The following is a 25,870-nucleotide window of genomic DNA, read 5'->3' as shown; positions in this document are numbered from 1 at the left end:
GAAGCGGCTGCCGGGGTTAACCTTCCCCCCGCGGCCACAATAACAGGGCGGCGCTGAGGGGCAGGTAAGGAGCCGCGGGCTGGCGGCGGGGGGCTGAGCTGGCTAGGGTACGGCGGGGCTCGGTGAGCTGGAGGCTGTCGCCCTCGTCGCCCCCCCGCCCCCGTCCTCTCGCGGCGGGTGGGCCTGGTGCGGCGGAGCGGTGCCGCTGTGCCGCTGTTCCCCTTCGCCGGCCGGGGCCGTCGTTGCCCGGCACCGGGGCCTCGGGGCGGGTCGGTGAGGGCCGTTCCCCGGTGTGACAGGCCCTGAGGAAAACTGCTCTCCTTCCTGCTGCCGCGGGGGAGAGGGGGAAGCGCTGAGATGTCGCGTTAGGGGCGGCTACCGCCTACCCCCCCCCCGCCGCTGCGGGAACGGCGGCGTTTGGGCTGGCTGCAGGGAAGAGGGCTGTGGGGAAACCTGCTTTTATATCGCTTATCCAAGCAAAAATAAACTTGTTCTTTTTTTTTTTTTCTTCTCGCCATAAGGAAACACCCCTCTTAAATCAGCGCTTGCCAGACCGTCCCTAGCTGTTCTCCGCATTTTTCTCTAAAGCGGTCGTTTCTGCGGGGCGGCGCGGGTCTCCCCGTGGGTTTTTAAGCTTTTTAAGTTCTGCGTAGTGGTTACTAATCGAGAAGATAATACATCAAGCTGTTGTTTCATACAAAGGCTCTCGTGAATTAATTGAGTTGGGGAGATCGAAACTCTGTTTTATCTGCTTTATTAAATGTCTGAAGAGTTGGAGTTTTTTTGCAAATGGGGTCAGCTTTCTAATTATAATGAGATGTCAAAGCTGCACGTTAGCTCAAAATAGTATCAAGACGAGAATGTATTTTGCAGAAACTGCTGCCTCATAAGAGACTAGGTCATTCTTTTTCCCTTTTACTTAATGGCAGGAGCCAAACTAAACTACAGCCCAAACTCAGAGGGCAGGTTGTGCTCATTGCATTTAAATTTTACAGGATTCTTTCAGACTTTTTCCCTGATATGCTGGTCTGTTTGTTAATATCTTTCTTTCTCTTACCTTATATCACAGTCCTTTTAACGCTGTCCTTTAAATACTGCTGTATTATACTCCATCATGCGTCTGCATCAACCTAGAATTTTTTACGTCGTATCCTGCCTTCTGTTCAAATTGAGTCATCAGGTGACATTCACTGGGAATCTGTGTAATACTTGTTTTCATCGGAATCCAATCTCATAAGTAGTTTGAAGTCAGTTTTGGGCTTCATGAAGTTGAACAACATTACAATGCAGTATTATGAACATACTAAACCCTTCCAGTGTGCACCAAAAAGAAGGGTAGTACATGTACAGGCAACAAACTCAGTGCCTTTAGCTGTGGCTGGAGAAGTCCTAGCCAATCCAAAGGAGTAGAGATATGTTTCATGCTATTCACGGGCAGAGGGTGCCAATTTAGTTATTCTAATATCACCGTTTTAAATAAAATTAACTATGACAATTTAAAATGCATATGAAAATGTGTGAAAGCACATGTTTTTAGTAATTAGATCACAGTGAAGCTATCAATATTTTAAATTTTGTGCCAGCATATACATCATTTGTGTTGGAGAAGGCAAAATTTTTCTTTTTCATTTCCATGAGGTACTTTGTTTTTCTTCTCAGTTGCCACTTCCACATAGTGTGAAGCAAACACTGTGGTATATTTACATCACAGTGAATGCTGTAACAGACGCAGCTCTGATAAGTTTTCCAAAAGCTGTCTTTTTTTAAAGTTGTTTCTCCTCATCCACTGAATTTTGGTATTCAACCTGTTAAACAGGTTTACTGAGTTAATGATGCTTTACCCTACTTACCAGAAAGCATTCCTCAGCTAAATACCAGTAGTGAAGACATTTCTCATGCTGTTCATCTGCATGAGGTGCTAACTTGGTTATTCTAATGTTAACGTTACATTCATATTTATTTGAGTTACTTATTTGTTACTTCTTGTAATCAATTTGTATGTTTTTAAATGAAACATATTATTGTTATTTCAGTCCTTCTGTGCCTGTATGTGTGCTGCAGGAACAATGTAGACATGAACACATTAATTCAGTAAAGGGAAAGAGGAGAGGATATCCTGCACATTGCTGCTGAGGCAAGGTCTTTCAGTTTTTCTGGGGCTTTGATCTTTAACTAAGCAACCTGAATATTTTATTTGGTATTCTAACCTCTAAGAAGAGCTAGTTTGAGGACCTTTAGTAGGGCATTTTTTGGGAATGATTGGTAGGAGCCCGTTTTTTCTTAAAGGAAAATTATTTATTTTTCTGCTAGACAGAGGCTTTGGGCTTTCTGTTTCACTGGAACATGTCTAGTTGGTATTTGCTTGGTAACTTCTGTAGTCTCCGCACAGCTTTCCTGTGGTTTGTTTTGTCAACTAGTGTGTGGATGGTATCTCTGAAGACATTTTATTCACGCAAAAGAATTGATCTCTTATTAAACCTGTGGTGATTTTCCTCTTTGTCAGTTTTCCTTAGCTCAAAGGGATGCTCTAGTTTATCTAAATTGTCAGGTTATGTCTGAGACCTCATGTATGAAGCAAACTATAACTTGTTGGAAGAATTTTTCTATTTCTTAGTTAACTCAGTTCAGCTGTACTGGAGCTTGTCTGTATTGGCAGATTTTGCTGGGTTTTTCAGTAAACAAAGCTTAACTGGTGTGTCCTCCTCTACTCTCTGTCCCTTTTCTTTTTCAGTTGCACTGAATTTGCATAACATTGTGAACATTTCCTTTAATCAGAAATCATTGCAAATATGGGTCCCCGGCGGAAAAATGTGAAACCATGCTCAGTGAACAGGGAAGGCTCTGAGTCTACCAAAGCTGATGAGCCAAAAGATTACATGAACCAACTCTCTCATGAAGTGCTTTGCCACATCTTTAGGTGAGCAGCTTGTCAGAAGTCAATTTATTGTTTATTATTATATTGTTTTCTATTTTTTTCCCAATCTTACCTGCATTGATGCTTGTGTCACATAGTATTCAGAAAGTGTAGATGTACCATGAGTGAACTGGTGGATAAAAATTGGATAAAAAGGGGTGAGAAATGTTTTTTCAGCCCCAGAATTCATTTGGATACTTTGAAAATTAATTTATGTGAATGTTGTGAATGATAGAAGGAAGAAGAAATAAGTAAGTGATTTAATTCTGTTCACCAGTGTGTGGTAAGAAGTGTTTAAATATTGATTTCAGTGCAGAAATGTATCTCAGGTATTACATAGTTGAGGTACATGTTTTGAAATTGTTGCGTCTGCTTCAGTGTGCGGAACGGAACTTGGATGAGTATATAATCTTCCCTACAGCACAGTCTTTCTCCAAGATGTTCACTCATGCCTATTATATTCAAAACATAATGTCTTACTGGCAAGTTCTTTAAAAACAGTAGCTCTCCAAAATGTTGGCAAATTGAGTATGCTAGTATGTACTAGAAAATGAAAGTACCTTTAATTAAAAAACATAGAAACTATCGCGGCAGATGGTTTGGTCAGCAGTATTTATTAGAGAACTAAAGCATCTCTCCATTTTAATACTATATTTGTACCTTAAATATCCTATATTCCGTGTCAAAAATTGGCGAGTCATTCTGCTTAGCAAAATTTCACACTTTATTAGAGTACAGTCTGAAAATTCTGTTTGAATTAATGTTATTAGGTGTTAGAACTGTATGAATTTGTGTAGTCATGCTTGGGATGTTCTTCAGTTTGGAAAAAGTCAAAAAGGATCCACCTTTGATAAATCAGAGGGGTGTTTTTTCCTCTCCCAAAGGTACCTTCCCTTGCAGGATATCATGTGCATGGAATGCCTGTCCAGGAAGCTGAAGGAAGCAGTCACTCTTTATCTGCGAGTAGTGAAGGTTGTGGATCTATGTGCAGGCCGTTGGTGGGAATACATGCCCACTGGTGAGTAATGCACTCACTCAAGATATGGCATTAAAGTGGTATTGGGCAAAACTGTCTGTGCTGTCCTGGCATTTATAATGACATATGCAGGGTAAATTTTCAAAAGCAGTAAAAGGAGTTAGAAGTTTAATTCCTTTTGACTTTTGTGAGATTTGGGTGGCTTCCTTGAGTATGTGGTTTGGAAAATTTATCTGTGTATGTATGTGTGTATATATTGGATATTACTGTAGCAGAAACGGGGATTCTCTGTAGCAATCTGTAAATACAATCTGTGTTTGTCTGATTATTGTAAGGGAGTTAATCCAAGGGTTAATCCAAGAAGAGGCTGTTTGCATGCAGGCAGGAAAAAATACAATGGAATGAGAGAGCAACTCATCTGCCAACACTTAACAATGTAAGAATAAATAAGTTTTGATGTCACACCTCAAGCCATCTTCAGATCAATAGATAAATTTGGCAACCTAGGTCAACTCTGTGAGTATTAGGATTTCTGTTGGATTTAAATGATGCTGCTGGGATTTGTTGGGGGAGAGAGCTAAAATGAGTGAATTCTAAAAGTTAAAGGATCTGCAAAGTTAGATTTATTAGGGCTGATATCAGGTAGATGGTTAGACCTAACCTAAGATAGATGTAAATACAGGTAACTTACTAGTTTAAAATCCTTTTTATGTGTTGTCTTATGTTAGAATAAAATAATCCTTTGCTTTAAGAAACTGTCTTATTTCTTTGAGAATTGTGAGCTGTGGTTAATAGTGATCAACTGCATATAACTGATCCAGCTGGGCATTTTTGAGCCATATAGTTGATAAATGGAATTCCAGGAAAGACAGAAACACAAAGCCTGACATTCTGCAGAGGTGCTTCATCTTGAGAAGGGAGAAAGTATCGTTAACCCTGTAGCCATGCAACTCCACTGAAGGAAACCTATAGCAAGCTTGCAAAATTCAAGGCAGAAGAGTATGTAGGTCATGATTCCCAGAATCTGGAAGTAGAAGACAAGCTATTGCTTCACTGAGTACATCTTTTGACATTGTAGAATTTATACTACCATATAAAGAGAACAACGTATTTGGCTTTCCCTTTACAGCTAGGTGTCTGCTGTCACACAAATACCAAATCTGTTGTTGTCATCTTAGGTTTCACTGATTCCAGTTTCCTAACGCTGCTGAGGAAGATGCCAGACATTGAACAACTTTATGGTCTTCATCCCAGGTATCTTGAAAGACGCAGAGTCCGTGGCCATGAAGCTTTCAGCATTCCTGGAGTTTTAGAGGCTTTGCAGGCCTGTCCAAATCTGCTGGTGAGTGGTTAGACTTGAGAGAGAACCTCCTTCAGCAACTGAGATGATGCATGTTAACAGAGCAGAAGTAGTATGTCAGGAACTCATTGCTTACAGGGCTTCATGTTCAGACCTGGGCTTTGTATTCAGATCTGGCTGTACAGAGTAGCAGATAATTGTGACCATATTTGCAAATGACTACTATTTTTAGTTGCACCAGTGGGAATCACTGGTGCTCTTAAGTCCAGAAATTAATTGAAACTCTGATCCCTCTGCTTTTAAAAAGACAAGTCTTGCTACAAATTTAAAGTGAAATAACACATTGCATTATGTATAGCGTGCTATTGAGAAGTTAAGAGGATATTGTTGCTTGAACTGGTGTTAGAGCATTTGCTTTGCTTCCTTTTATCCAGGGTGTTGAGACCTCTCATTTAGAGCTGGTGGAAGCTATTTGGACATACATGCCACAAGTTCACATTTTAGGGAAGTTTCGTAATCGTAATGGTGCTTTTCCAATTCCTCCTGAGAACAAGCTGAAAATTCCTATAGGAGCTAAAATTCAGACTTTGCACTTAGTAGGTAAGTGTGGTAATGGTGAAGTAGTTGGCTTCAACACAGGTGGGTTTAAAGGCTTTGAAACTCTGCAAGATTGTAGTTCTTCTTGAGAGGGAATTTGGCATGTGGCATTTTTGAAATATTAGTTGCTATATATATGATAGCAGGTCCAAAGGGCAAATTCTAAAAAACTGTGTTGACAAACTGAGGTGAAGAACTTGTGTTTAAAATGTTTACAGCTTTTCTCACACGCCACATAGCAAAGACAAGACTTCCTTTTTAAAGCCAGAATGATAATCCAAAGACATTTATCCTAGAGTTTATAGTTTAAAGCTTGTTTAAAATGTTTGTTTTGTTTGTGTTATTAGGGGTGAATGTCCCTGAGATTCCTTGTATCCCAATGCTGAGGCACCTTTATTTGAAGTGGGTGAGACTGACCAAACCACAGCCTTTTAAAGATTTCCTTTGTATCAGCTTACGCACTTTTGTCATGAGGAACTGTGCCGGTAAGAGGCATTCATATATGGAGGGGATGTTTTAGTATGTAGGAAATCTACTAATTCTGTTAAAGCTATGTAGGCACCAACTGTAAATGGAAATCTTAGCTAAGATTCTGAAAACAGTTACTGTTTTATTCATGGTGTTGGATAGAAATGTATCCCTCTCCTGTACATTATTTGGTGCTATGTAGTTCTGTTGACTTCCTGATCTAGATGGATATATGTGGACATTTTTTAATTCTTTAACATGATATGTTCGATGTTGTTAAGTGAACAACCTTCTTTGTCTATATTGGTTTGTTCTATGTAGGACCCACAAATTCTTTGAAATATGTTCCCCTCGTGACGGGCCTGGCTTCTGCTCGAAATTTGGAGCATTTAGAACTGGTTCGTGTTCCATTTCTTGGAGGACTTATCCAGCATGTGGTAGAAGACAGCTGGAGATCAGGTATGAAACTTCTTATCCCTCATACTTAAAACAAACAAACAAACAAATAAAAATATTAGCAAATACTGGAGGCATGTGAAGCTTAGCTTTTTTGTCTGTGGCATATCCTTTCTTGATTATTATTTTAAAGGTATCAAGTTTGGAACTATATTTATGGTGCTAAATATAGCTCTGTATTGAATATTGTTTTGATCTTTTAACTGCAATTAACTCTTGACTGATAAGCTAGCCTTACAGTTGCATTTGTTAGTGAGTAGGACTAGCAGGATTGGAGGGGAGTTGGGTGCAAATACGTGTTTTATTGATTTGCTAAAAAAGATGTGTTTTGTTAATTCACTTGTCAAGATAACACTGGTGGAAATGTGTAAGGCTTAAGGTTGTGATCTGTGACTGAAGTGAAAGAATGTTTTTTGTTTGTCAGGTGGTTTTAGGAATTTGCACACTATAGTTCTGGGAGCTTGCAAGAATGCACTTGAAGTGGATCTTGGCTACCTCATCATAACTGCTGCACGAAGGTATGGGCCTTTAGATCTTTCTTTTCCCCCTTCTCCTTTTTCAAAATAAGTATCTTAGTAGTGAAGTCCAAGCACATGAAGAAGCAGAACAACCTTCAAAAATTTAAGGAATAAACATTTAAACTTTACATAACAGGAGTATTCTGTGGTTAAAATAACTGGAGTTATGTCTGTTTCTGAATCACTTTGTATCATAAACCTTCTTCTTAGACCTATATCTGAAAAGTGTCGTGCTGTTAGTCTCACAACTATATTGCTGTGTAACTGCCAAATACTGCTGTCAAGATACAACAAATATCCTCTTAATCCTGCCATTGTTGAAAGAATATTTTCATTTTATTATGAGAGGGCATCTTCTTGAGTGGTTTCTATGGCGATTGTGTTTTGACATGCCTTTTAATAGGAACAATTCTTAATTGTATTCAGGTTGCATGAAGTGCGGATCCAGCCTTCCTTGACCAAAGACGGTGTTTTTTCTGCTTTGAAGATGGCTGAACTGGAATTTCCACAGTTTGAAACTCTTCATCTAGGATATGTTGATGAGTTTTTACTACAGTGTATGACTTTTTTTTATATACATAAATTATTCGACAAATATAAGGATTAAATAAGTTGAAGTGTTTTCAATCATTTTCTAAGAGTGAGTAAAAAAAAAATTAATGTGCCCATATTGAGGCTGCTGATCTCATACAGCCAAATACATTTTTCTTCACTTCCTGAGACTCTTACTGAAACTAGGGAAAGTCTCAGCTTTATTGCACTGAAGTAATAATCTGATCCATTTTGCCAAATTGGACTAAAATAGGGAGTTAGAAAATAATGCTATAAAGGCAAGTTTCTGAAATTTACTGCTGTGTTTGCTACTATCTTTTTCATAGGTAAAATGACGAATGGAGACTTGGTGAAGTACGGCTTGGCTGATGTAGTTGAAAATCCAGGAATTATTACAGATATCGGTATGAAAGCTGTAAATGAAGTTTTTTCTTGCATCAAGTATCTGGTCATTTACAACTGCCCACATCTACATAACCCAAATAATTGGATCACAGGTATTGCACACCTTTGAAATTTTAGAGATATTGTATGAATCGCTGTGATATTAAAACAGAATTTTTCTGCTCATAGTACTGCTTGTTCTGTTTCTTAGTAAGTACAGTAGATGATGCTTGGTTTGGAACCATAATGATGCTGGTAACAGTCAGAATGGAGATACAGAAGATGCCTACTCTCAAGTCTGGAAGGGGTATAATGAAAAATAAGTGAGATAGGAATCCTTCAGGAAATGCATCTCTTCTCTTCTGCAGATCATTCAAGGTGGACCCGACTGGTTGACCTCACCCTGGTGCGATGCCATGCGATAAAGCTAGATTCTTTTAGTCAGTTCATTGAGTTATTGCCAAGCTTAGAATTTATTTCTCTGGACCAGATGTTCCGTGAACCTCCTAAGGTGAGTCTTTCAGGGAATGGTTTTGCATTTTATTGTTGCCAGCTCATTGGAAATATGGTAAGCTCCAGCTGTTACGCATTCTTTTAAAAGTTTTAATTAATTAAATAGTTTGGTAAATAAATGACTTGGGTTTGCAGTTGCTATTATCATGATATGTTAGGGAGAATGATGCTGCTTCTGCAGATGGGAGCAGTGGCAAGGTATGATCTTGTATGAATAGGTGACCAGGAAATGACTCACATTGATTCTGTGTTTCTGCTGAGGTCTCTGCTGCTACTTCATTTTGCTGCTGCTTTTTATATTTTTTTTTCACTCTTAGGGATCTGTTTACAGTGCTAAGGGGTTTTTATGATTTTGTAGTGGGTGAAATAGGGGTACTGTTTCCCTGTTGGAGTGCTTTCAAAGCTTAGGAATTTTAATTCTTCATGTTGTCCCCTCTCCCACACTGTAACACAAATCTTTGTAACAGCTGTTGTAACGTAATGAAAACCGTGTACGTAAAAAACCTGCTTTCTTTGATCATTAATTCTATCTTGAGGCTACTGTGTTCTGGGAAGACTACATAATCTGCTATTTGTATTGATGTAATATGATCTCATAGCAAATGAAATACAATTTAATAAAGTAAGATTATATGCTTTGTGGAGTTCCCTTTCACTAGGAGTTTAACAGAGTATAAGTCTTCTGTGTTGCCAAACTTAAGATGGACATCTGCAATGTGTAGCATAAGGAAGTATTAGGGACAATTTCCCTGTTCTTCATGTGCATATTGTTCTGCTATCCTGGATACTACTGACAGAATGCTTTTTCTGTTGGCATTAGGATATGTTGTCGAGATAACGTGTCTGTGTTTTCAAATCTTAATAGTTGCTCTTCGTTTTCAGGGTTGTGCTCGTGTGGGCCTAAGTGCAGGCACAGGAATTGGTGTCTCATCTGCCCTAGTCAGCAATCAGAACTCTAACAATGACAATGACAACAACAATAACCACCAGAATAACAATAATCCAAACATCCACCACAACAATCACCAACACCCAAATGACCAGAATGAGGAGAATGAGCTGCGGCAAGATGGTCAAGCTGAAGAGCAGCAGATTGCAGCTGAGGGTAATCTCTGATCTTTGTGAACCTTTGTAGGGAGTGATTTTATTTGCATTGCCACTTAAGTAGGGTCCTAGAGGAGATACAAATATACATTGAAAGCTTGTTGCTCTTTCAGTTCCTGGTATGTAACTTTTACCTTTTCTGAGGGCTGTCTGCACATCTCTGATACCTGTGTGATAAAAGCTGTCTTTGTATTGTATCTAATAGCTGTTACAGTCACATTACAATTCAATGATATATGTCAGTACAGATATTAGCAATGTAGAGTTTCAGTGTGATACTCATCTGTGGAAGCGTGAAGTGTTTTCTAGGTTCCTCTGGTCAGAGCTGTGAGTACATCACAGTGTCAGATGGTACATTTTTAAACTTTCCCAGCAAAGGCAGAAGTCATTGGAGGAAACAAATATGTAAATCCTGGTTATGCTACTCACTGCAGTGGAACAAGACTTTTGAAGAGGAGAGGAAAATTTGGGAGAAGTAAACCCCAAAAATTAGGCTGGGGCCTTGGCTAAAGAGATGTAGAACAAATCTGTGAGAGACTTTGTGCAACCTAGAGAGTCACTGAAGGAATCAAGGCAGCTATTACTTATTTCTTGAGGATTCTCTGTCTCTCTGTGGGTGCTGGCTGAATTCCTCCTATGCTTACGGCCTCTGTTCCTTCTGTTTCCTCCTTTTGACCCCATCTTAATCTTTTCAGCCCTGAATGAGATGGAGGAGGTGGCACAGGAAGAAGGGATGGCTGCGGGGCAGGGCCAGAATGAGCTCCCGGCTCACAGTCAGGCTGTTGTTCCTATGGAGGTTGATGAAGAGCAAGCAGGTAACTCTGGTTTTGGAAAGAAATTAGCTTTTGGTATCCCCTTCTTGAAGGGTTAAATTTTTCGGTTATAAGTCTGTTTTTGGATGGTTTTCTTCAGCTGAGTTGTCTGGTGTGTTTGAAATAATGATGCTAGCACAGCTTACTGCTGTGAAGACATTTATTCTGTTTTAAAGTCTGTTTTACAGTCCCCAGTTTTCTTTTGCATATGGAGTAAAATATCTCGATCTTAAAGCCTTATTTTTGTGTCCAGTATAATAAAAGACTCAGAAGGCCTGAATGAGCTTGTCATGTTCTGATGTTGGTGTTAATGGCCTTACTTCTTTCATTGCAGCATGTGGATTCTTTTTTGCCTTTTTTTTTTTTTTCAAGCCAGAACAACTTGTTCCAGTGTTAATTTAGTTTGTATTAGTGACACACATTAGTGGTATAAGGCAGTCTTGATTTCTTTTATAGCCACTATTTGCTGGATAACATAATTTTCTACTAAATATGCCAAAAACATGAAGTAACATACACATATGCTGGATCTGTTCACTTTTTCAAGATAAGTCCTGAAAATGTTATTTAACTTCATGTTCATGTTCATTTCTTGTGTTATTGACAGGCAGATAAGTCAATGTGATTGGCTAATGTCTTTGGTTAGTAGCCAAGAGAGGTAACTAGCAAAGCACATTTATACTGAAGCTTGATAATTCACGCTTCTCCTTCCCACTTCTCCTGGTGGGATTTAGAAGGATAATTACAGATGTTCTGACCGACATTTCTGTCTTTGTGGTGGAAGTTTCAGGGACCGATTATAATATGTAGTTGTGCAGTTACTTGTACTATTGTGGAAGAACATTTAAGCTGTTACGAAGCAGAGAAACATTACAGAAAACCTGTGTTTTGTCTTACGTTGTTACATTCTTCCCCTTCCAAACTAGAATGCTTTGATGCTGAAATGCAGTGTTTTGCTCTTCTCATATTTGGATTTCAATGAGGGAGCCACAGAATGGGTGGCTAAATTGAACTAAATTCACCTCTTGTCATTTTTTCAAGCAGTTCTAAAAGTTCTTCAGCCCTTTAATCCATGCATGGCTTATTTTTACATGAACTGTTGGCATTCTCCTACTGTTTTCAGGACCAAGTGGCATTCAGCCTGTTGTAAAAGCAGCACCTATTACTGTCCATGATTCAGACAGTGAGGATGAGGAAGAAAACATGGGGACTTCAAGAGCCTGCATCTCTAACAGCATTGCACAGAATTACTCAGATGGAGAAGAGAAAAGCAGAGATCCAGTAGAAACTAGAGAACCTTCAGGTGTGGAACAGATGGGTTCCTGGGCACTGTTAAGCAGAATTTATTCTTAAGCTTCAGTCTTTCCATCTTGTTCAGTTTTATTTCTAGCTTTGTAAAAGGCATACTCGTTTGTTTGCCCCCTACTCTTTTCTTCTTGTTATAAATCTAGAATGGAGGTGTAAGGACACATCTCTCTGAGCTCAAATCACATAATCACTGTACAGAAACACAGAAATAGTGGTGCTGCACTGCTTTGCATGCAGAAATCTGCAGCTCCTCTTTTGGATTTCCAGGTGCACAGAATTTATCATATCTGTGAAGCCAAATTTGCAGCTATGTTGTCTATATGATTCATCTGTCAAAGCATTGCTGCTGAAACAAAATGTGACCACTGGGGCAAATGCATGAGAGTTGTAGCCATCTTTTGGTTCATGGGGGCCCTGTGGGAGTGTCATGAAGGGGACACTTTAAGATCGACTTTACTTTGATGGGAGCTTTGGAGGTTAGTTAGAATTCTCAGGGTGATGTTCGGTACTGTCATCTTCACTTCTGAACAACACTTACTATTAGCGCGTGTGTGTGTGTATTATTATTATTAGTAGTAGTAGTAGTAGTAGTATATATATTATTATGACTCATTCAGAGTCAGAGGCCTAGAACTTCATGGTAGTATGACAATTATAGAGAGACATAGAAAAGGACATTCCCTGTCTTTTGAGTTTACAGCTATAAGCTGCACATCTGTGGCTCCAAGTCCTGGGTCCGATGCCATATGACGTAGGGCCTTTCCAGCAACAGAGATGACATGCTATTTCCTGTAGTTTGTATTCTAAGTGAAGTAGTTTCATATGTACACAAGAAAGGAGGAAGTTGAAGTTGAATTTAATCTATAAGTAATTGACAGGTGAAGTACATACGGTATTAAGCCTTAATGAATATTTAGCTAAGCAGTTAACATAAAAATCCTGCATTGTGAAGAACTGAGAAATGTACTGGTCTAGTACTGGTTTAATTTCTGCAAAGCCTGGGACATATCAAAGCTGTAATGGATCAAGTATCTTCTTATTGTAACTAGCATACTCCCTACACATCCACAAGACTGGTAGTTTCAACTTGGAAATCTGTAGAGTGCTGTGCTTATAGTGCAGATGTCAGTTCTGGTTTGAGGGTTGAAATAACCTGCATTTGGAGACAATTTGCATAAACTTTTGTAGTGCCAATAATGGTTTTTCGGGCTTGGTTTAGTGTAATTAGCTGAGAGGATTAAGACAGTAGACATTAAGTTCCAGTTGCGATTTGTACACCATTTGCTATGGTTTTTTATTCATCTGTAAAGTGAGACTACTGTTACCTATTGACACAGCTTTCCATACCCAGGATTGGGGGGAGCTAAGGTTTGCTATTGAAAGCATAAACTTTAGTCCTATCTATGTTACTATTTAATTCCCCAGATTTATTCTTCGTATTTAAGAAAACAGAAGCCTATTATCAGTGTTTTTCATGGGTTTGTGCTTTGGCCTTTTTAACCAGTTAGCTGCTTTGTGAAAATGTTAGCCTCTCTGGCAAAGATGTATCTCATTTACTGACAAACACTCCAGCACATCACTACAAAAATAGCTGCAAGACATTACAGAGATTCAGCAACTGCTAGAAATACTATTAATTCCCATAACATGTGAATAGCAGCATGGTCCTGACAAGATTTGTCATTGGCCTCTAGGCTGCCTTCTGTTTTAAGTAGTCTCTAACAGAGTAGCACTTAGCATTTATTTAAACTGTGTATTAGGTTGTCTCACTATTCTCTCTTGCTTAACTCTTCCAGTGAGCGGTAAAGGCAAGACACCACTGCGGAAGAGATGTAGTGCCAGCCAAGTGGGCCAGACAAAGCAGTTCCGTACCGAGGAAAGCAGCTGTGAGAAAGGTTGTCAAGTAACAAGTGAGCAGATTAAAGCAGACATGAAAGCAGCAAGTGACATGCCTGAAAGGAACAAAAGCAAAGATTCTTACCCAGGTTGCAGTAATGCTACAGGATCAACGGGAACATCCAGCTCCTGCAGTGCTGTTTCTCCTAGCCCTGACTGTGCACAGACAGCTAATAGCCACTCCGCTGGCACCAGTCCAGCAACTGGAGATGAATCCAGGCAGTGTGTCTGCTCGCCTTGTAAAAGTGAAGGTTCCGCTGAGAGAGAGACCGAGGAGAGCTCTGTTTGTTCCAGGTGTTCCTGCTACAAGCCACAGGACGCACAACAGAGGACTAGTGGATGTTGCGATGGGGATTGCCCATCCACGAGTGGAGCATGCAGGAATGGACCAAATAGCGCTGGGTCAGATTTTGCACTTAGGACTCCGCCAAACTGTGGGCCTCCAGGAGAGACAAGTGATGAGAGGACTAGTGGGAGTGCCTGTGGGCCTGCCAGTGAGGAGGAGAGCATGGGCTCCCAGCGAAGGAGCTGTGAGTTGGAGTATAAAGAAGACTATCCTCGCCGACCACTAACAAGAGCTAGAAGCAAGCTGTCCCATGTCCCTCTGGTGTCAGAGTCAGGTATGACCTATATGTATATGTTAATTTCTGAGTAAACTACTGTGCTGGCATGAGACAGTATTGAACAACAGCAACACCCACAGATAATACTGAAGTTAAACGTGAAGTTTATTGGTTAATAACTTAAAACTGAGTGGTTTGTCAAAGGGACAGAATATTGATGGAACAGAAATGGCTGACTTCACTGCCATAGCTAGGTGAAATAACAGATCTCTGTGAAACAGTGCCAGTGACTTTTTTCTCCATGCACGTATTTCTGTATGTGTTATCCATACATACTAAACAGTGTGTGATTTACTCATTTGAAAACCAAATGCAACTTCTTTTGACAGCTTCTCTCTTCCTGTGAAGGCTGTTACTCATTGAAACATAAGACTGTCTCCCCCATTAAAATTCTCCCTTTAAAAGGAAGAAGACAGCAGGTACGCTCAGATCTTAGCAAGAAGGCAAAAGTTAATAACTGATACTTTATCAGCCAATAAAGAAAGCCATAATTATTATTGAGCCAAGCTTGTGCACCTGCAGATTGGATTCTACTTCCAAGTGTGTAAGGCATGGTGATCAAACTCGTTGAAAATTGTCTTTTTATTAAATAGGTTCATGCTTCACATCATGTGAAACAAACAAAACAACAAAATAAAAACAAAGTCCTGAAGGGCTGGAATAAAGCCAGAAGTGTTGGGAGAAAAGAATAGATGTGAGAGGGGAACTTGCTGTTTCTTCCAAATATACTTGCTTTCCAAAATAATCATCTTAGTCTGGCATAGCACGCTTTATAATTACCTCATATATCCAGGATTCTTTGCTGAGAATATCTGGCAAGTAAAATGAAAGTGAAAAATGAAATGTGCTAGTTACTGAACTGTATGCGTTGGAGGTAGAAAAGATTGATAGCAAATTTGTCTCTCTGTTACATGGAATGATTCAAACACAGTATGTCCTTGTGTCTTTCCAGTTTATCTTAACGTTCCCAAGTGTTAACAAAACCTAAATCACCTAGGATATTGTCCTGTGGCTAGATGCATCTCAGATTGAAGAAATGATCTTGCTATTAAATTTAAAAGGTCTGTTTTCTACCTTGCTCCATTATGACTAGTAACTAGTCTACAAAAATCAAAAGAAAGTATTTCCTCTCTATCCTCATCCATTACCAAAACATGAAGTGAAGTCAGTCAGATCTAAGTATCAGATTAGGGTATCTTTCTGAAAGTATCTCTGTTTTCATGTTTCAGTTGTTAGTCAGGAAAAAGATCTGTTCTGCTTATGGAGAAAGATGTCTCAGTATTTCCTATATTTAGTTCTGACTGTTGTAAGCTGTTTTCCCAACTCCATACAATTATGTGTTTGTCTTTATGCACTTATTTTCCTCTTTGAAGCATCAGATATTAGCTGATGCTTGAGGCAGAATATGAGACTTGATGTGTCATTTTTATCTTTTAAATCTGTATTTAATGCATAGGACAGTGAGGCTTCTTCTGCCTGGCTGTTACAGTGCTTTTCTTCACTAGGACAGGATATACAACTCATTAGAGTATAACCTGAAGATGCTTTGTTACAGAGTTGGAAATGTTTTTCCATAAATAGTCTAAAAATGTGCCTTGACTATGACTGCTTTCTATTAGTCTAGCATAAATGACATTGTGGTTTTCAGCTTCTGTAACAAACCTGTTTGATAGTAGAAGTATTTTTTTTTTCCCTTAAATTATTTACTCATATTAAACAGTGGAACAAGTCAAATATTAAAGACAGTGACATTTTAAAAGCATTATCACCACAGACCAGCTGGCTAAAGGACGACTCAAATGTGTAACTTTGATTTTTACTTTAGTAAAAATGTAGGCCACACTTTTTCTTGTAATAAATGGATTTTTTTAAACTTGTTTTAGTTTGCATTTGTAGTGAAGCAAGCTTTTCACATTTTAAAATACATGTTATGTTAAAACTTCTGTAAAGATTTCTTGACCTTGGGCTGCACCTTGAACAATTCAACACAAAATTGGAAAGTTTTTCCTATAATATAGCTAGGAAGCATTCCACTATCTGTAGATACTCTAGGAACTGTCAAAAAAATTCCCTGGGGATGATGATTCATGGGTGCCACAAGTTGAGTACTTAATATAACATCTTTCAACCTGTGGATCCCCTAAAGCAGTAGCCTGAATTCTGGAGCTCATAGGCCCACTGAATGTCACATGTTAATTAATAGTTTACATGTATTGGTGGAATTTGATGATGTTAAGTAGGAAAAGAGATATTTTTTAATGTTAATGGTAGTATAGCATGGAGCAATTCGTATATAGTCTCTAATATTTTGCACTTCTATCTTGATTGTGAATCTTTGTGAACATGCCGCATATTTTAACAAAAAAGTCAAAGGAAGCTTAACGTTAGTAAAATAATTTCTCGTTTTGGTCTGTTAATCACAGAAAACTAATTCTAGGGCATTTTTTTCTCTTACTGTAGGAAGTAAGGGTGGTCATCTATCATCATTTCTTTTCAAAGCCTCATCTTTTAAATCAAGCAGGAATTTGATGTCACTGGTGCATGAAATGGAGTAAGAAGCAGCTTGGGAACATCAAAGTATTTTATACCTGGGCATCGTTTGCAATATTAGGAAAAACTTAGTGACAGTTACGAAGAGCAGACTTTCAAGTAGTTTGAGATTATTTCTACTATTTAAAACATTAAAGCTATTTTTGGTTCTTGTATTTGTCAAGAATGTTCCGTTTGCTGTAGAGAACCAAGTGTAACCTAACAATTCATCTTCTGTTCTTTTCTTGGCTCCGCATCTTTCTGTGATGTTGAACTTGTAGGTTCAGCATTCCTGTGTTTTCATCTACAAACAGCCCACCCCCCTGGCCCAAGTTACTTAGTATGAATGATTGTGAGCAACAAACCTGAAAGTGGTTTTTGTGCAAGGAAGAGAGATATAGTTGTTTTCAAGCCAGACAGGTATTTTAATCTGCTTTTGTAAGAAATGTATGTTCTTATTGAATGTTTTCAGCTAGGGAATGGCTCTATTGTTCTCCTAAAATGTAAACAGAGGAAAGATTTTTCTGGTTTTCTGTTTCCAGAGGTGGCCAAGCCAAAGCCACGGCAAACTACAAAGCGGAAAAGGACAGCTGACAAGTCCACAAGTACAAGTGACCCAGTTATTGAAGATGATCATGTTCAAGTAAGGTCTTTTTCCTCACCTGCTACAGGTTTATCAGCTGGGGATGCTCATGAACAGTGATGGAATTATACAAGCTTGTCTTCCGTGTAGAACCAAATGAGTTACAACTGATGTTGCTGCTCTCCTTGGTCTTCACTTATATACAGGAAATTTCTGTGTTAGGTGCAGTGACTGGCTTGAGAAGAGGAAAGTATAAGCTAAAGCCAAACTTGAAGTTTGTCAGATGCTCATGGCTATAGTGCTGCATGAAGTCCTGCCTTCCCACAGCGTCCTTCTTGATTTGCAGGGGAAAAAAATTTTTCTCTGGCATTTAATTTTGAAACGACGGCATAGGCTACTGCTGCTAAAAGAAACATGGGATATGTAATTACCTCTGGACACAGCAACTCAGCTGTTACTTTGCAGGCTGGAGGTTTTCTTAGTATATAAATAACATGAGTTAATTCTTCTGCAGTGAAGATCAGTCATGGAAGGAGAAATCGCAAGGTCTGGCTTACTGTATTGGGGCTGTTTACCCAAGGCTAATATTCTAGCTGAGCATGAGATTGCTTCAGAGGGTGACTGAACAGCTAACTTAAGCTTCTCTTCTGAGTTCTGCTATAGAGAAACCTGCCTGCGTTTATTTCCCCCTTTCTGTCCAGTGAAGAACTTAGCCGCACTAATTTAAGATAGCTTTTGTGAATATGTCCCATAATATTTTTCTGGTTACTAGGATGCATTAAAGCTTTTGTGATTAGCATAAAAGATATTTTTGGGTGCATGACTGATTTTTCTTAAAATATGCCATTTTGAAAGAACAATTGTGATTTTTAAATTTTTTTTAACTATCTGTGGTTACAAGGAACAGCTTAAATTGCTGGAACTGAAAGAACCCATTGCAGAATGCTTCTTTTTTCTCTTCATATGTGTTTACTTTGTTTTAATAGAACTCTGTTTAGTCTTCGTTGTGTAATTGGTCAACTTCATCCTTGGGCTGCTAAATTTTGCTAGAATTTTTAGTGATAAAACTTTGAAAAATTCAGATAAAAAACCAAAAAGATCCTTTCTTATTACATTCTCCCTGTGCTCATGCTATTGGAAATGATTCTGCTTACGTGTTTCTTGACCTTGATGCGTGCTTTATTTTTCTAACACTGCTAGTGGACATAGAGGATTAAATAAGCTATGTGTATCATTTTCAACCCTCCGTGTGGGGTTTTCCTCTGAGATAGCGCTGGTAAAGTACATTGGTATGGGAAGTTCAAACCATGATTCTCTGCCATACCTTCTTTCTGTGTTTAAACAAGAGTTACTGTCCAGAATTGCCATTTTTGTCATCGTGGTTGAAAAATATAAATTGAATAGTAGAGGGTTTGAATTTCCTAACAGATGATACTTAGGATTTCTGATAGAAATTGTGCTTTCTGATATGACTCCTCTTTTAAGCTTGTGAAGTTTTTCTTTTGTGTTTTGTGATGTTGCTGATCAGCAGGAAGTCTTTTTTTCTCATTGCCACCAGTAGCCTATTCGTCTCAAATACCATTGCAAACAGAAGCTGTATTATATTGATTAGTATCCAGTTAATATCCTTATGTATCTAGCAGTATCTTTTAAAATGCAGTTCATTTTAATTTTTTCCTTTGTTTTTACCCTGTCATAGATTATTTCTTTTTGTAAAAAATTTTCACCAGGTACTGACTTTGAAATCCAAAAACCTCGTTGGAATCACCTTGACCAATTGTGGAATAACAGATTTGGTACTGAAGGACTGCCCCAAAATGATGTTCATACATGGTATGTAGTTAATGTCATGTGTACCTCCTCCATCTGGCATGATTAGAAATTTCTGAGAGAATTAAAGTCAGTCCACTGCTTATTTTGTATTCATCAGCTGCTTTGCTACAAGTCAGGCTGATGCTTACAACACCAAATATTACTGCTTCTCAATTTGAATGCCTCTTTCGTTATAAGTCAGGTTTAATAAAGGTTAGGTTTAATAAAGGTATAACAGGTTTAATAAAGATTAATATCTGAAAATCAACAGATGAAATTATATGACAGTTAGGAGGATGAGATGTTTATTGAAGAGCAATAATACAATAACTGGAAGTTGATGAAATGAGTTTCAGAGTACCTTGTTTTTTCTCTCATTTTTTCCTGCTTCCATAGATTATTTAGCTGACATGATGATACTTTCCTCCCTGATACGATAAAAATTTGTTTTAAATTATGGCATTTAAGCTGCATTAGATTCACATGCCAGGGTGTGTGACTAGTCCTGTATCGAAGCATTGGGTCATTTATTGTTTTCTGCAACATCTACACTAAATAACATGTTTTCTTTGGAAATTGGGTATCTCTACATAGCAGAGAATGAAGAAATTATTTATTTATTTATTCCAGAATACTTCTCAGAACATACATTAATTTTTAACTAAATTTTCATTGCATGAGCAAGGTTACTAGAAATGAAATAGCTTTATTTTACATCATGTGGCTTCACAATACTCTACATTTGATCTGATTTTGAAGTCAGTGGTTTTCAATTGTGGCAGTCCACAGACCGTTTCCAGGAGGCTTTGTGAAAGGAAACAAAGGGAGAAAAAGGTTATTGTTAGATTAAATTTGACATGGCCTTTTAAAAGGACTCTTCTTACAAGTTCACAAATTAAAAGTTTGATCATAATGTGGAAGAAATGAAGAGCTATTCTATTTCTTCAATATGCTTAAGTTGCCAGCTATCCAAACCATTTCATAAATTACCTGTTACTTACATTACTTATTTTCCTTCTTTTGAAACAGTCAGCTTTGAAAATCTCTGACAGGAGGCTCCTAAGGTCTTTTCTCATAATAATTTTGTTTGCTTATTTATAGCTACAAGGTGCCGTGTATTGAAACACTTAAAAGTAGAAAATGCACCAGTTGTCAATCGGTTTGACTACGCCCAGTGCAAGAAGTTAAACATGGATCAGGTTCTGGATCAGATTCTCAGGATGCCACCGGAAAGAAACCGGATCATTTATCTTCGTCCAATGCAGCAGGTACACAACCAACTTTCATTTAATTATGAACAGATCTGAAGTTCTGCCTGTATTCTTTCACCACTCTTGGCTTCATTTGTTTTTCAATTAATGCAAGAAATGTAACACAACTCTGAGAAACTTGTTTATTAAAACTTTATCCCATCAAGGCTTTTATTGCAGAATCTGGAACTTGGATGATACTGAATTTTAAGCCTTAATGTTACCATCTCCAATATTTATTGCATTAGAAGATACTGTAAAAAATCATGATGCATTGAATTCATTCCAAACTGAATAACTAAGAGTAACTGTAAGAACCTAGATGCTACTAAGTCAGCTTGTAGTTATGTATAAGCAGAAGCATGACATAGGCATAGGTATCTGAAATCTATGTCCTATTAGATTTAGTAACAGCAGTTAGTGTTTTGAATACTATGTTGCTGAAAGCTGCATCCACTTTTGATGCTAAACAGTGTTGCAAGACATTTGTGGTACTGGCAGCCACCCTTTCCTGCCCCAGATTACGTGTCAGAGATGTAAGCACTGACATTTAGTTGTTGAGGTCATTTGACAAGTAAATAAGAGAGCTTAATTTAAGATCCGGAATGTTTTTTCAACTTTATTACTTTAACGACAGCATTCTGTATTATACTGTGATGCTGCTTGTCTCATGCAAAGTAATGCTTTTTCTAGCTCAGTTTGCCTGACCAATGAGGGAAGGCTGATTTGATATAAAAGCCAGCTTTTCTTTGAAACCAGATCTCTTGCTTTAGCTCTTAGAGGACAGTGGTAAGACTATTAGGAAAAAACCAACCCCTCCCCCCAAACCGGAGGCAAATTCTGAGAAAGTGAATGTAGTTTGGGCCATTAGGTAATTTTATGAAAGTTTACTTACATATTGGAGTTGTGAAACACATCAGAAAATAGACATTTCCCATCAAATTCCACTACTTGAGAAGATTCATTGGCAAAGCTGCACTAGGAAAGTTTTACTCCGCTTAATCGTGCATTTGATTATGTATGCTGTTAAAATATCTTTTCACTGGACATGTTCCCCCAGAATTTGGGGGATTTGATAGATGTCTGCTCTTGACTCTAAAATCACATCTCTCTGTTTCTCTTGGTTACAAGTCTGTTTGCTGCCTTTCACAGGTTGACACGTTGACTCTCGAGCAAAAGATATTTAGTGGCCCTTATCCATACCACATTTGCATAATTCATGAATTCAGTAACCCACCTAATGTCCGCAATAAGGTGCGCATTCGGAGCTGGATGGACACAATAGCAAATATCAACCAGTGAGTACTTGCCCTTCAGTAACTTTACAGAAAAGGTATTCAATCCTGATTCAGCAGCTACAGCTTCAGTCAAGCTGTAGACTTGCTGTGTTCTGTTAGCCAAATTAAAAAAAAAATGGTTTGTTGACTAGCGAAGGTTGAATTCTAGGTGGTGCTATGTAGAGTTTCAATGTCAAGATGTATCTAATACAAAACGTAGATTAAATAAGCCTAAACATATGAAAAATATTGTAGAATTCTCCAGTTCTAATCCATCCAGCAGTAATGGAATTGAACATTGAAGTAGTCAGGATGGCTGAGGAATATCTTCAAATCTGAAAACAAGTTTCTTTTATTAAAAAAGAGAAAGACTGGTTTACTCCAAGAAATAACATTAGTTTCTGGGGAAGATGATGTGCAATCAGTAGCAGCTCCTTACTGACTAGCAAAAATTTCCAGCAGCAGGGAATTGTATACAGTGGCTCTCATCCAACTGTTTTAAACCAGTGTTTTTGTTGTCCTGGTTTTTCACTAAAATGACTAAGAGAACAAATTTACTTTTGAAGTTTTGTTTAGTTGCAGCTATGCTGGCTTGTGCCTTACAGATAGAAAGCTATGCTTAAGAGGTAGCTTAATTGGTTTCTCATCTAAACCGTACATATTCTCTGGTTACTCTCAAAAGCAAAGGGATTGCATACTGAGTTCGTGTGAGGGTCTTGGAAGAGTGTTTCTACGGATTCAGGCTCATTAAAGGAAAGGTTGTGTAATAGGATTTCCCGTTTGGTTTTTCTCCCTCCCACCTTCCCATTTCCTATCACTACTGGCTGTAATCTCTTCCTCCTCCTCTCTAGAGAGCTTATTAAATACGAGTTCTTCCCTGAAGCTACACGAACTGATGAAGACCTGAAGAAATACACTAAGTACCCTTGGGGACGAGATATTTACACTCTAGAAGGTGAGTGTTTATAGAGAGCTGAAAGCTGATGATCAGTCTTTTGCTAAGATAAGTAACTGCATCAAGTTACAAGAGACATGAATAATAATTCTTGTGAAGGAAGTGGAGGACCTTTGGCACAGAGTGGGGGAATTGAATCGAGGAGGTGCTTTTCCTGCATTAGAGTGACCAATCTGTGTGATATCAGTGAAGTTTACTTGATGAAGAGTGCTGATGCTGCAGGAGTGACATTGTCCTCTTTGTATCCTCATCCTGTCTGTCTTCTAGGCATTGTGGATGGCGCCCCTTACTCCATGATTACTGACTTCCCATGGTTGAGATCACTGAGAACAGCAGAGCCAAACAGCTATGCTAGATACGATTTTGAAGATGATGAGAGAAGTGAGTAGTTTTTTTTGATGTGTTCAAAGAACTTTAACGTGTTGCTTGGTCCCAAGCTGACAATGCATTCCTTTATTTTTCAGTTTTTTAATTCTTATGCTGTTTTGGTAGACTATAAATAACTACTTGTAGCAGTATTGGGAGTTGGATGAGGAGCGGGTGCAGCAGAGGAGAGGGCCATAGTACTACAATAGTGTATCAGCCAGCTGGAGACCCCTAATACTGACAAAATCAGACAGCCAATCTGGTGCTTAGCCTAAAAATGTGATGGATTTGTCATATGAGTGCATTTAAAACACACACAAAACTAATGTTGTGATGTGTAGTCCCAGCAATTCATGTTCTGTGGAGTTTACTGGCATTACTGCTGAAAGCTCAGCTGGACTACTGCCTCTGGCTTTGAAAGGTTGTTAAGGTAGGCTGAAGAGAGTCCAGCAAAGAGAAGTGACTCACAGAAACTTGGGAGAAAAGAGGAAAGAACTGGACTTGAAAATTCTGGAACAGAGATGATGTGGGTTAGAGTTTAGAATGGATATACCTCTTTCTATTTAGGAGCTTGTCTTACAAAATATTATAGTGGGCAGTTCCTAGGGCTCAATTAAAAACCTTGCTTGGTAGCAGGGAAAAATACGTTCTTCCACTACTTAATTAGGAAAATCTTGGCATCTCCTTCATTAGAGGTATTTTTAATTGACATCGTTTTGGATATTCTTATCTAGCTCCAGTTCAAGGGATGAAGCTGAAGAGGATGAGGAAGAAATCTTTTTTGGCTGTACCTTTCTCTGATTTTTTTTTAATTTATTTTTGTTTTATTTGAAACTGATTCATAGACTTAATGCTTGTAGTTCAGTATGTAGTCTGAATTATAAAAAATTGATATGTGTTTGATTTAAAGGAGTGATTAGATTAAACATGATGTTAAAGCCATAAAAAACGAAGAGAAGACTGCTGCTTTATCCTTAATTGCTCTCGTTTATAAAACATTTAAGTGATCACTGAAATGGATAACCTGAAAGCGTGTCAGATAAGTCTCGGAAGGCTTTATTATGTGCTGGGATTCCCTTCACTTGCAGACATATGGACTTTGCGTACATTAAATGAGTATTGGAGCTATTGAAAGGTTTAAACATGGGGAAGGCAGAATACCTTTTCTGCTTGAATAATATTCCTTAAACGTGGTTGCTCAATGGAAGATTTTTCTGTTTGCTTTGTTTTCCAAGATTGTCTCATTTAATGCAAAACAGATTTGCTCATGAATTTATAGGAAAGATTCTGGTTTTTATTCTTATGTGCCTTCCACAGCTACTATTTATGCACCGCGAAGGAAAGGACAATTGTCTGCAGACATCTGTATGGAAACAATAGGAGAAGAGATCTCTGAACTGCGCCAAATGAAAAAAGGTGTATTCCAACGTGTGGTGGCTATCTTCATCCATTACTGTGATGTCAACGGTGAACCGGTAGAGGATGATTACATTTGAGTGGATACCCTCCCTGACCTGTCATCTCTTCCTAAATTCTGATTGGCACTGCCGGCCAAGAAAGCAGGTGGATTCTTTCCGAATGCAAAGCATTTTCTTGAAACACATACTTTGCAGTTGCTCTCTCAGTTTGGAAAGGAGTATGTAGTAAATGTATAATGAAAAGTAAAAATTGTATACTAAGATTTGTACATAGAGGACGCAAAAGAAAAACTTCCTAATACTGAGACTTTATTTCATATGTTTATACAATTTAATTTAAATTCCATTTTAATGAAGGCAAATAATTAGGAACAGGGAAGAATATTTGAATTTTTCAGCCCATACAATTCATAGCAGTATTTTTTTTCTTATAAACAAAATCCCATTTGCTGTGTTCAAAAGAGTCATCAGAGTCTCTTTTAATCTGTGCCTTTTTCTTGAGCATTTAAGAGTCCAGTCTGAGTAAACCTGTTGAGCACAATCTTTGTGTCTTGTGTGCATTTTTCAAAGAGAGAGAATTACTCTACAGCTGTTGTAAAGAAGGCCAAAAGCAGAAAAAAAGTAGCGAAGTTGGTGATCTGTGGTAGTTTCTAAGTTCATTAAAAACATTTTTTTGGGGGGAAAGAAAAATCCCCACATTTAGCACCTTGGAAACAGAAGATATGTTCTAAAGTATTTTGTACCATTAAATTTCATTTTAATAGTGTATTTGACTCTGTAATATGAAAAATAAGTCGCTAATTGTTGGTTCCGCTCTCTTTAACATAAATCTGCACATACTAACTGGCTGAAAGCTGAATTTTCCCTTAAGACAGGCAGGAAAAGGGATGTGTAATTGCTTAGTTGTAGCTGTGTCAGTACAGGATCCATCTGACTCAAACAGTGAGCTTTCAGGCTGATTCATGCTCACTCATGAATGCAGGTTTTCCGTACAGTCAGTAAATACTGCTGCTCTTTGCCCCTGAATGCTTGTTTTTATTGTATATAGAAAATGCCTCTGGTTCCCACAGTATCCATAGGTGTTTTGTGTATATGTCCAGAATTTGCTGCAAGTCCAGTGTACAGGTATAAAAATGCACAAGTCGGTATTAAACTAGCTGGCTTGTGTGCTGTTAGTAATGTGCCCTGTGGGGGTGGGAGACCTCTTCAAGGCTAATTTGCTGTGCTGTGAAACAGTGTCTGCATGCCTACACAGCTGT

General features: G+C 38.4%; 1 protein-coding gene across 7 annotated transcripts; it reads left to right on the top strand.

Annotated features, from left to right (window-relative positions):
• Positions 1 to 25,377, top strand: FBXO38 (F-box protein 38). Of its 7 annotated transcripts, none has more exons than XM_076349960.1 (22): positions 1 to 64; positions 2,776 to 2,917; positions 3,799 to 3,932; positions 5,069 to 5,232; positions 5,625 to 5,790; positions 6,135 to 6,272; positions 6,577 to 6,714; positions 7,136 to 7,229; positions 7,656 to 7,786; positions 8,108 to 8,278; positions 8,534 to 8,676; positions 9,561 to 9,783; positions 10,478 to 10,597; positions 11,718 to 11,897; positions 13,699 to 14,418; positions 17,493 to 17,593; positions 19,264 to 19,366; positions 20,447 to 20,613; positions 21,748 to 21,893; positions 22,724 to 22,827; positions 23,095 to 23,208; positions 24,511 to 25,377. In XM_076349960.1, the coding sequence occupies exons 2-22, from the start codon at positions 2,790 to 2,792 to the stop codon at positions 24,687 to 24,689; spliced, it is 3,564 nt and encodes a 1,187-aa protein (XP_076206075.1). In that variant the 5' UTR covers positions 1 to 64; positions 2,776 to 2,789; the 3' UTR covers positions 24,690 to 25,377. The 7 variants fall into 7 exon arrangements, with proteins under 7 accessions (XP_076206075.1, XP_076206074.1, XP_076206077.1 ...); XM_076349959.1 differs by having other exon boundaries at positions 7 to 64; positions 2,732 to 2,917; XM_076349962.1 differs by lacking the exon at positions 1 to 64 and having other exon boundaries at positions 2,808 to 2,917; positions 3,815 to 3,932; positions 5,145 to 5,232.
• Positions 25,378 to 25,870: the final 493 nt, after the last annotated feature.

The sequence above is a fragment of the Aptenodytes patagonicus genome, chromosome 12 (assembly GCF_965638725.1).
Source record: "Aptenodytes patagonicus chromosome 12, bAptPat1.pri.cur, whole genome shotgun sequence".
NCBI lineage: Eukaryota > Metazoa > Chordata > Aves > Sphenisciformes > Spheniscidae > Aptenodytes > Aptenodytes patagonicus.
Note: the sequence above shows the minus strand (reverse complement) of the source record. Positions and strands in the feature narration are given on the sequence as shown.

What these genes read in the sequence shown, in the direction of transcription:
- FBXO38 (XM_076349960.1), top strand. Translation starts at nt 2,790, where the DNA reads ATGGGTCCCCGGCGGAAAAATGTGAAACCATGCTCAGTGAACAGGGAA. An exon ending in TGTTCCGTGAACCTCCTAAG is followed by an intron (nt 8,677 to 9,560) that starts GTGAGTCTTTCA and finishes CTTCGTTTTCAG; the next exon opens with GGTTGTGCTCGTGTGGGCCT. An exon ending in AGATATTTACACTCTAGAAG is followed by an intron (nt 22,828 to 23,094) that starts GTGAGTGTTTAT and finishes TCTGTCTTCTAG; the next exon opens with GCATTGTGGATGGCGCCCCT.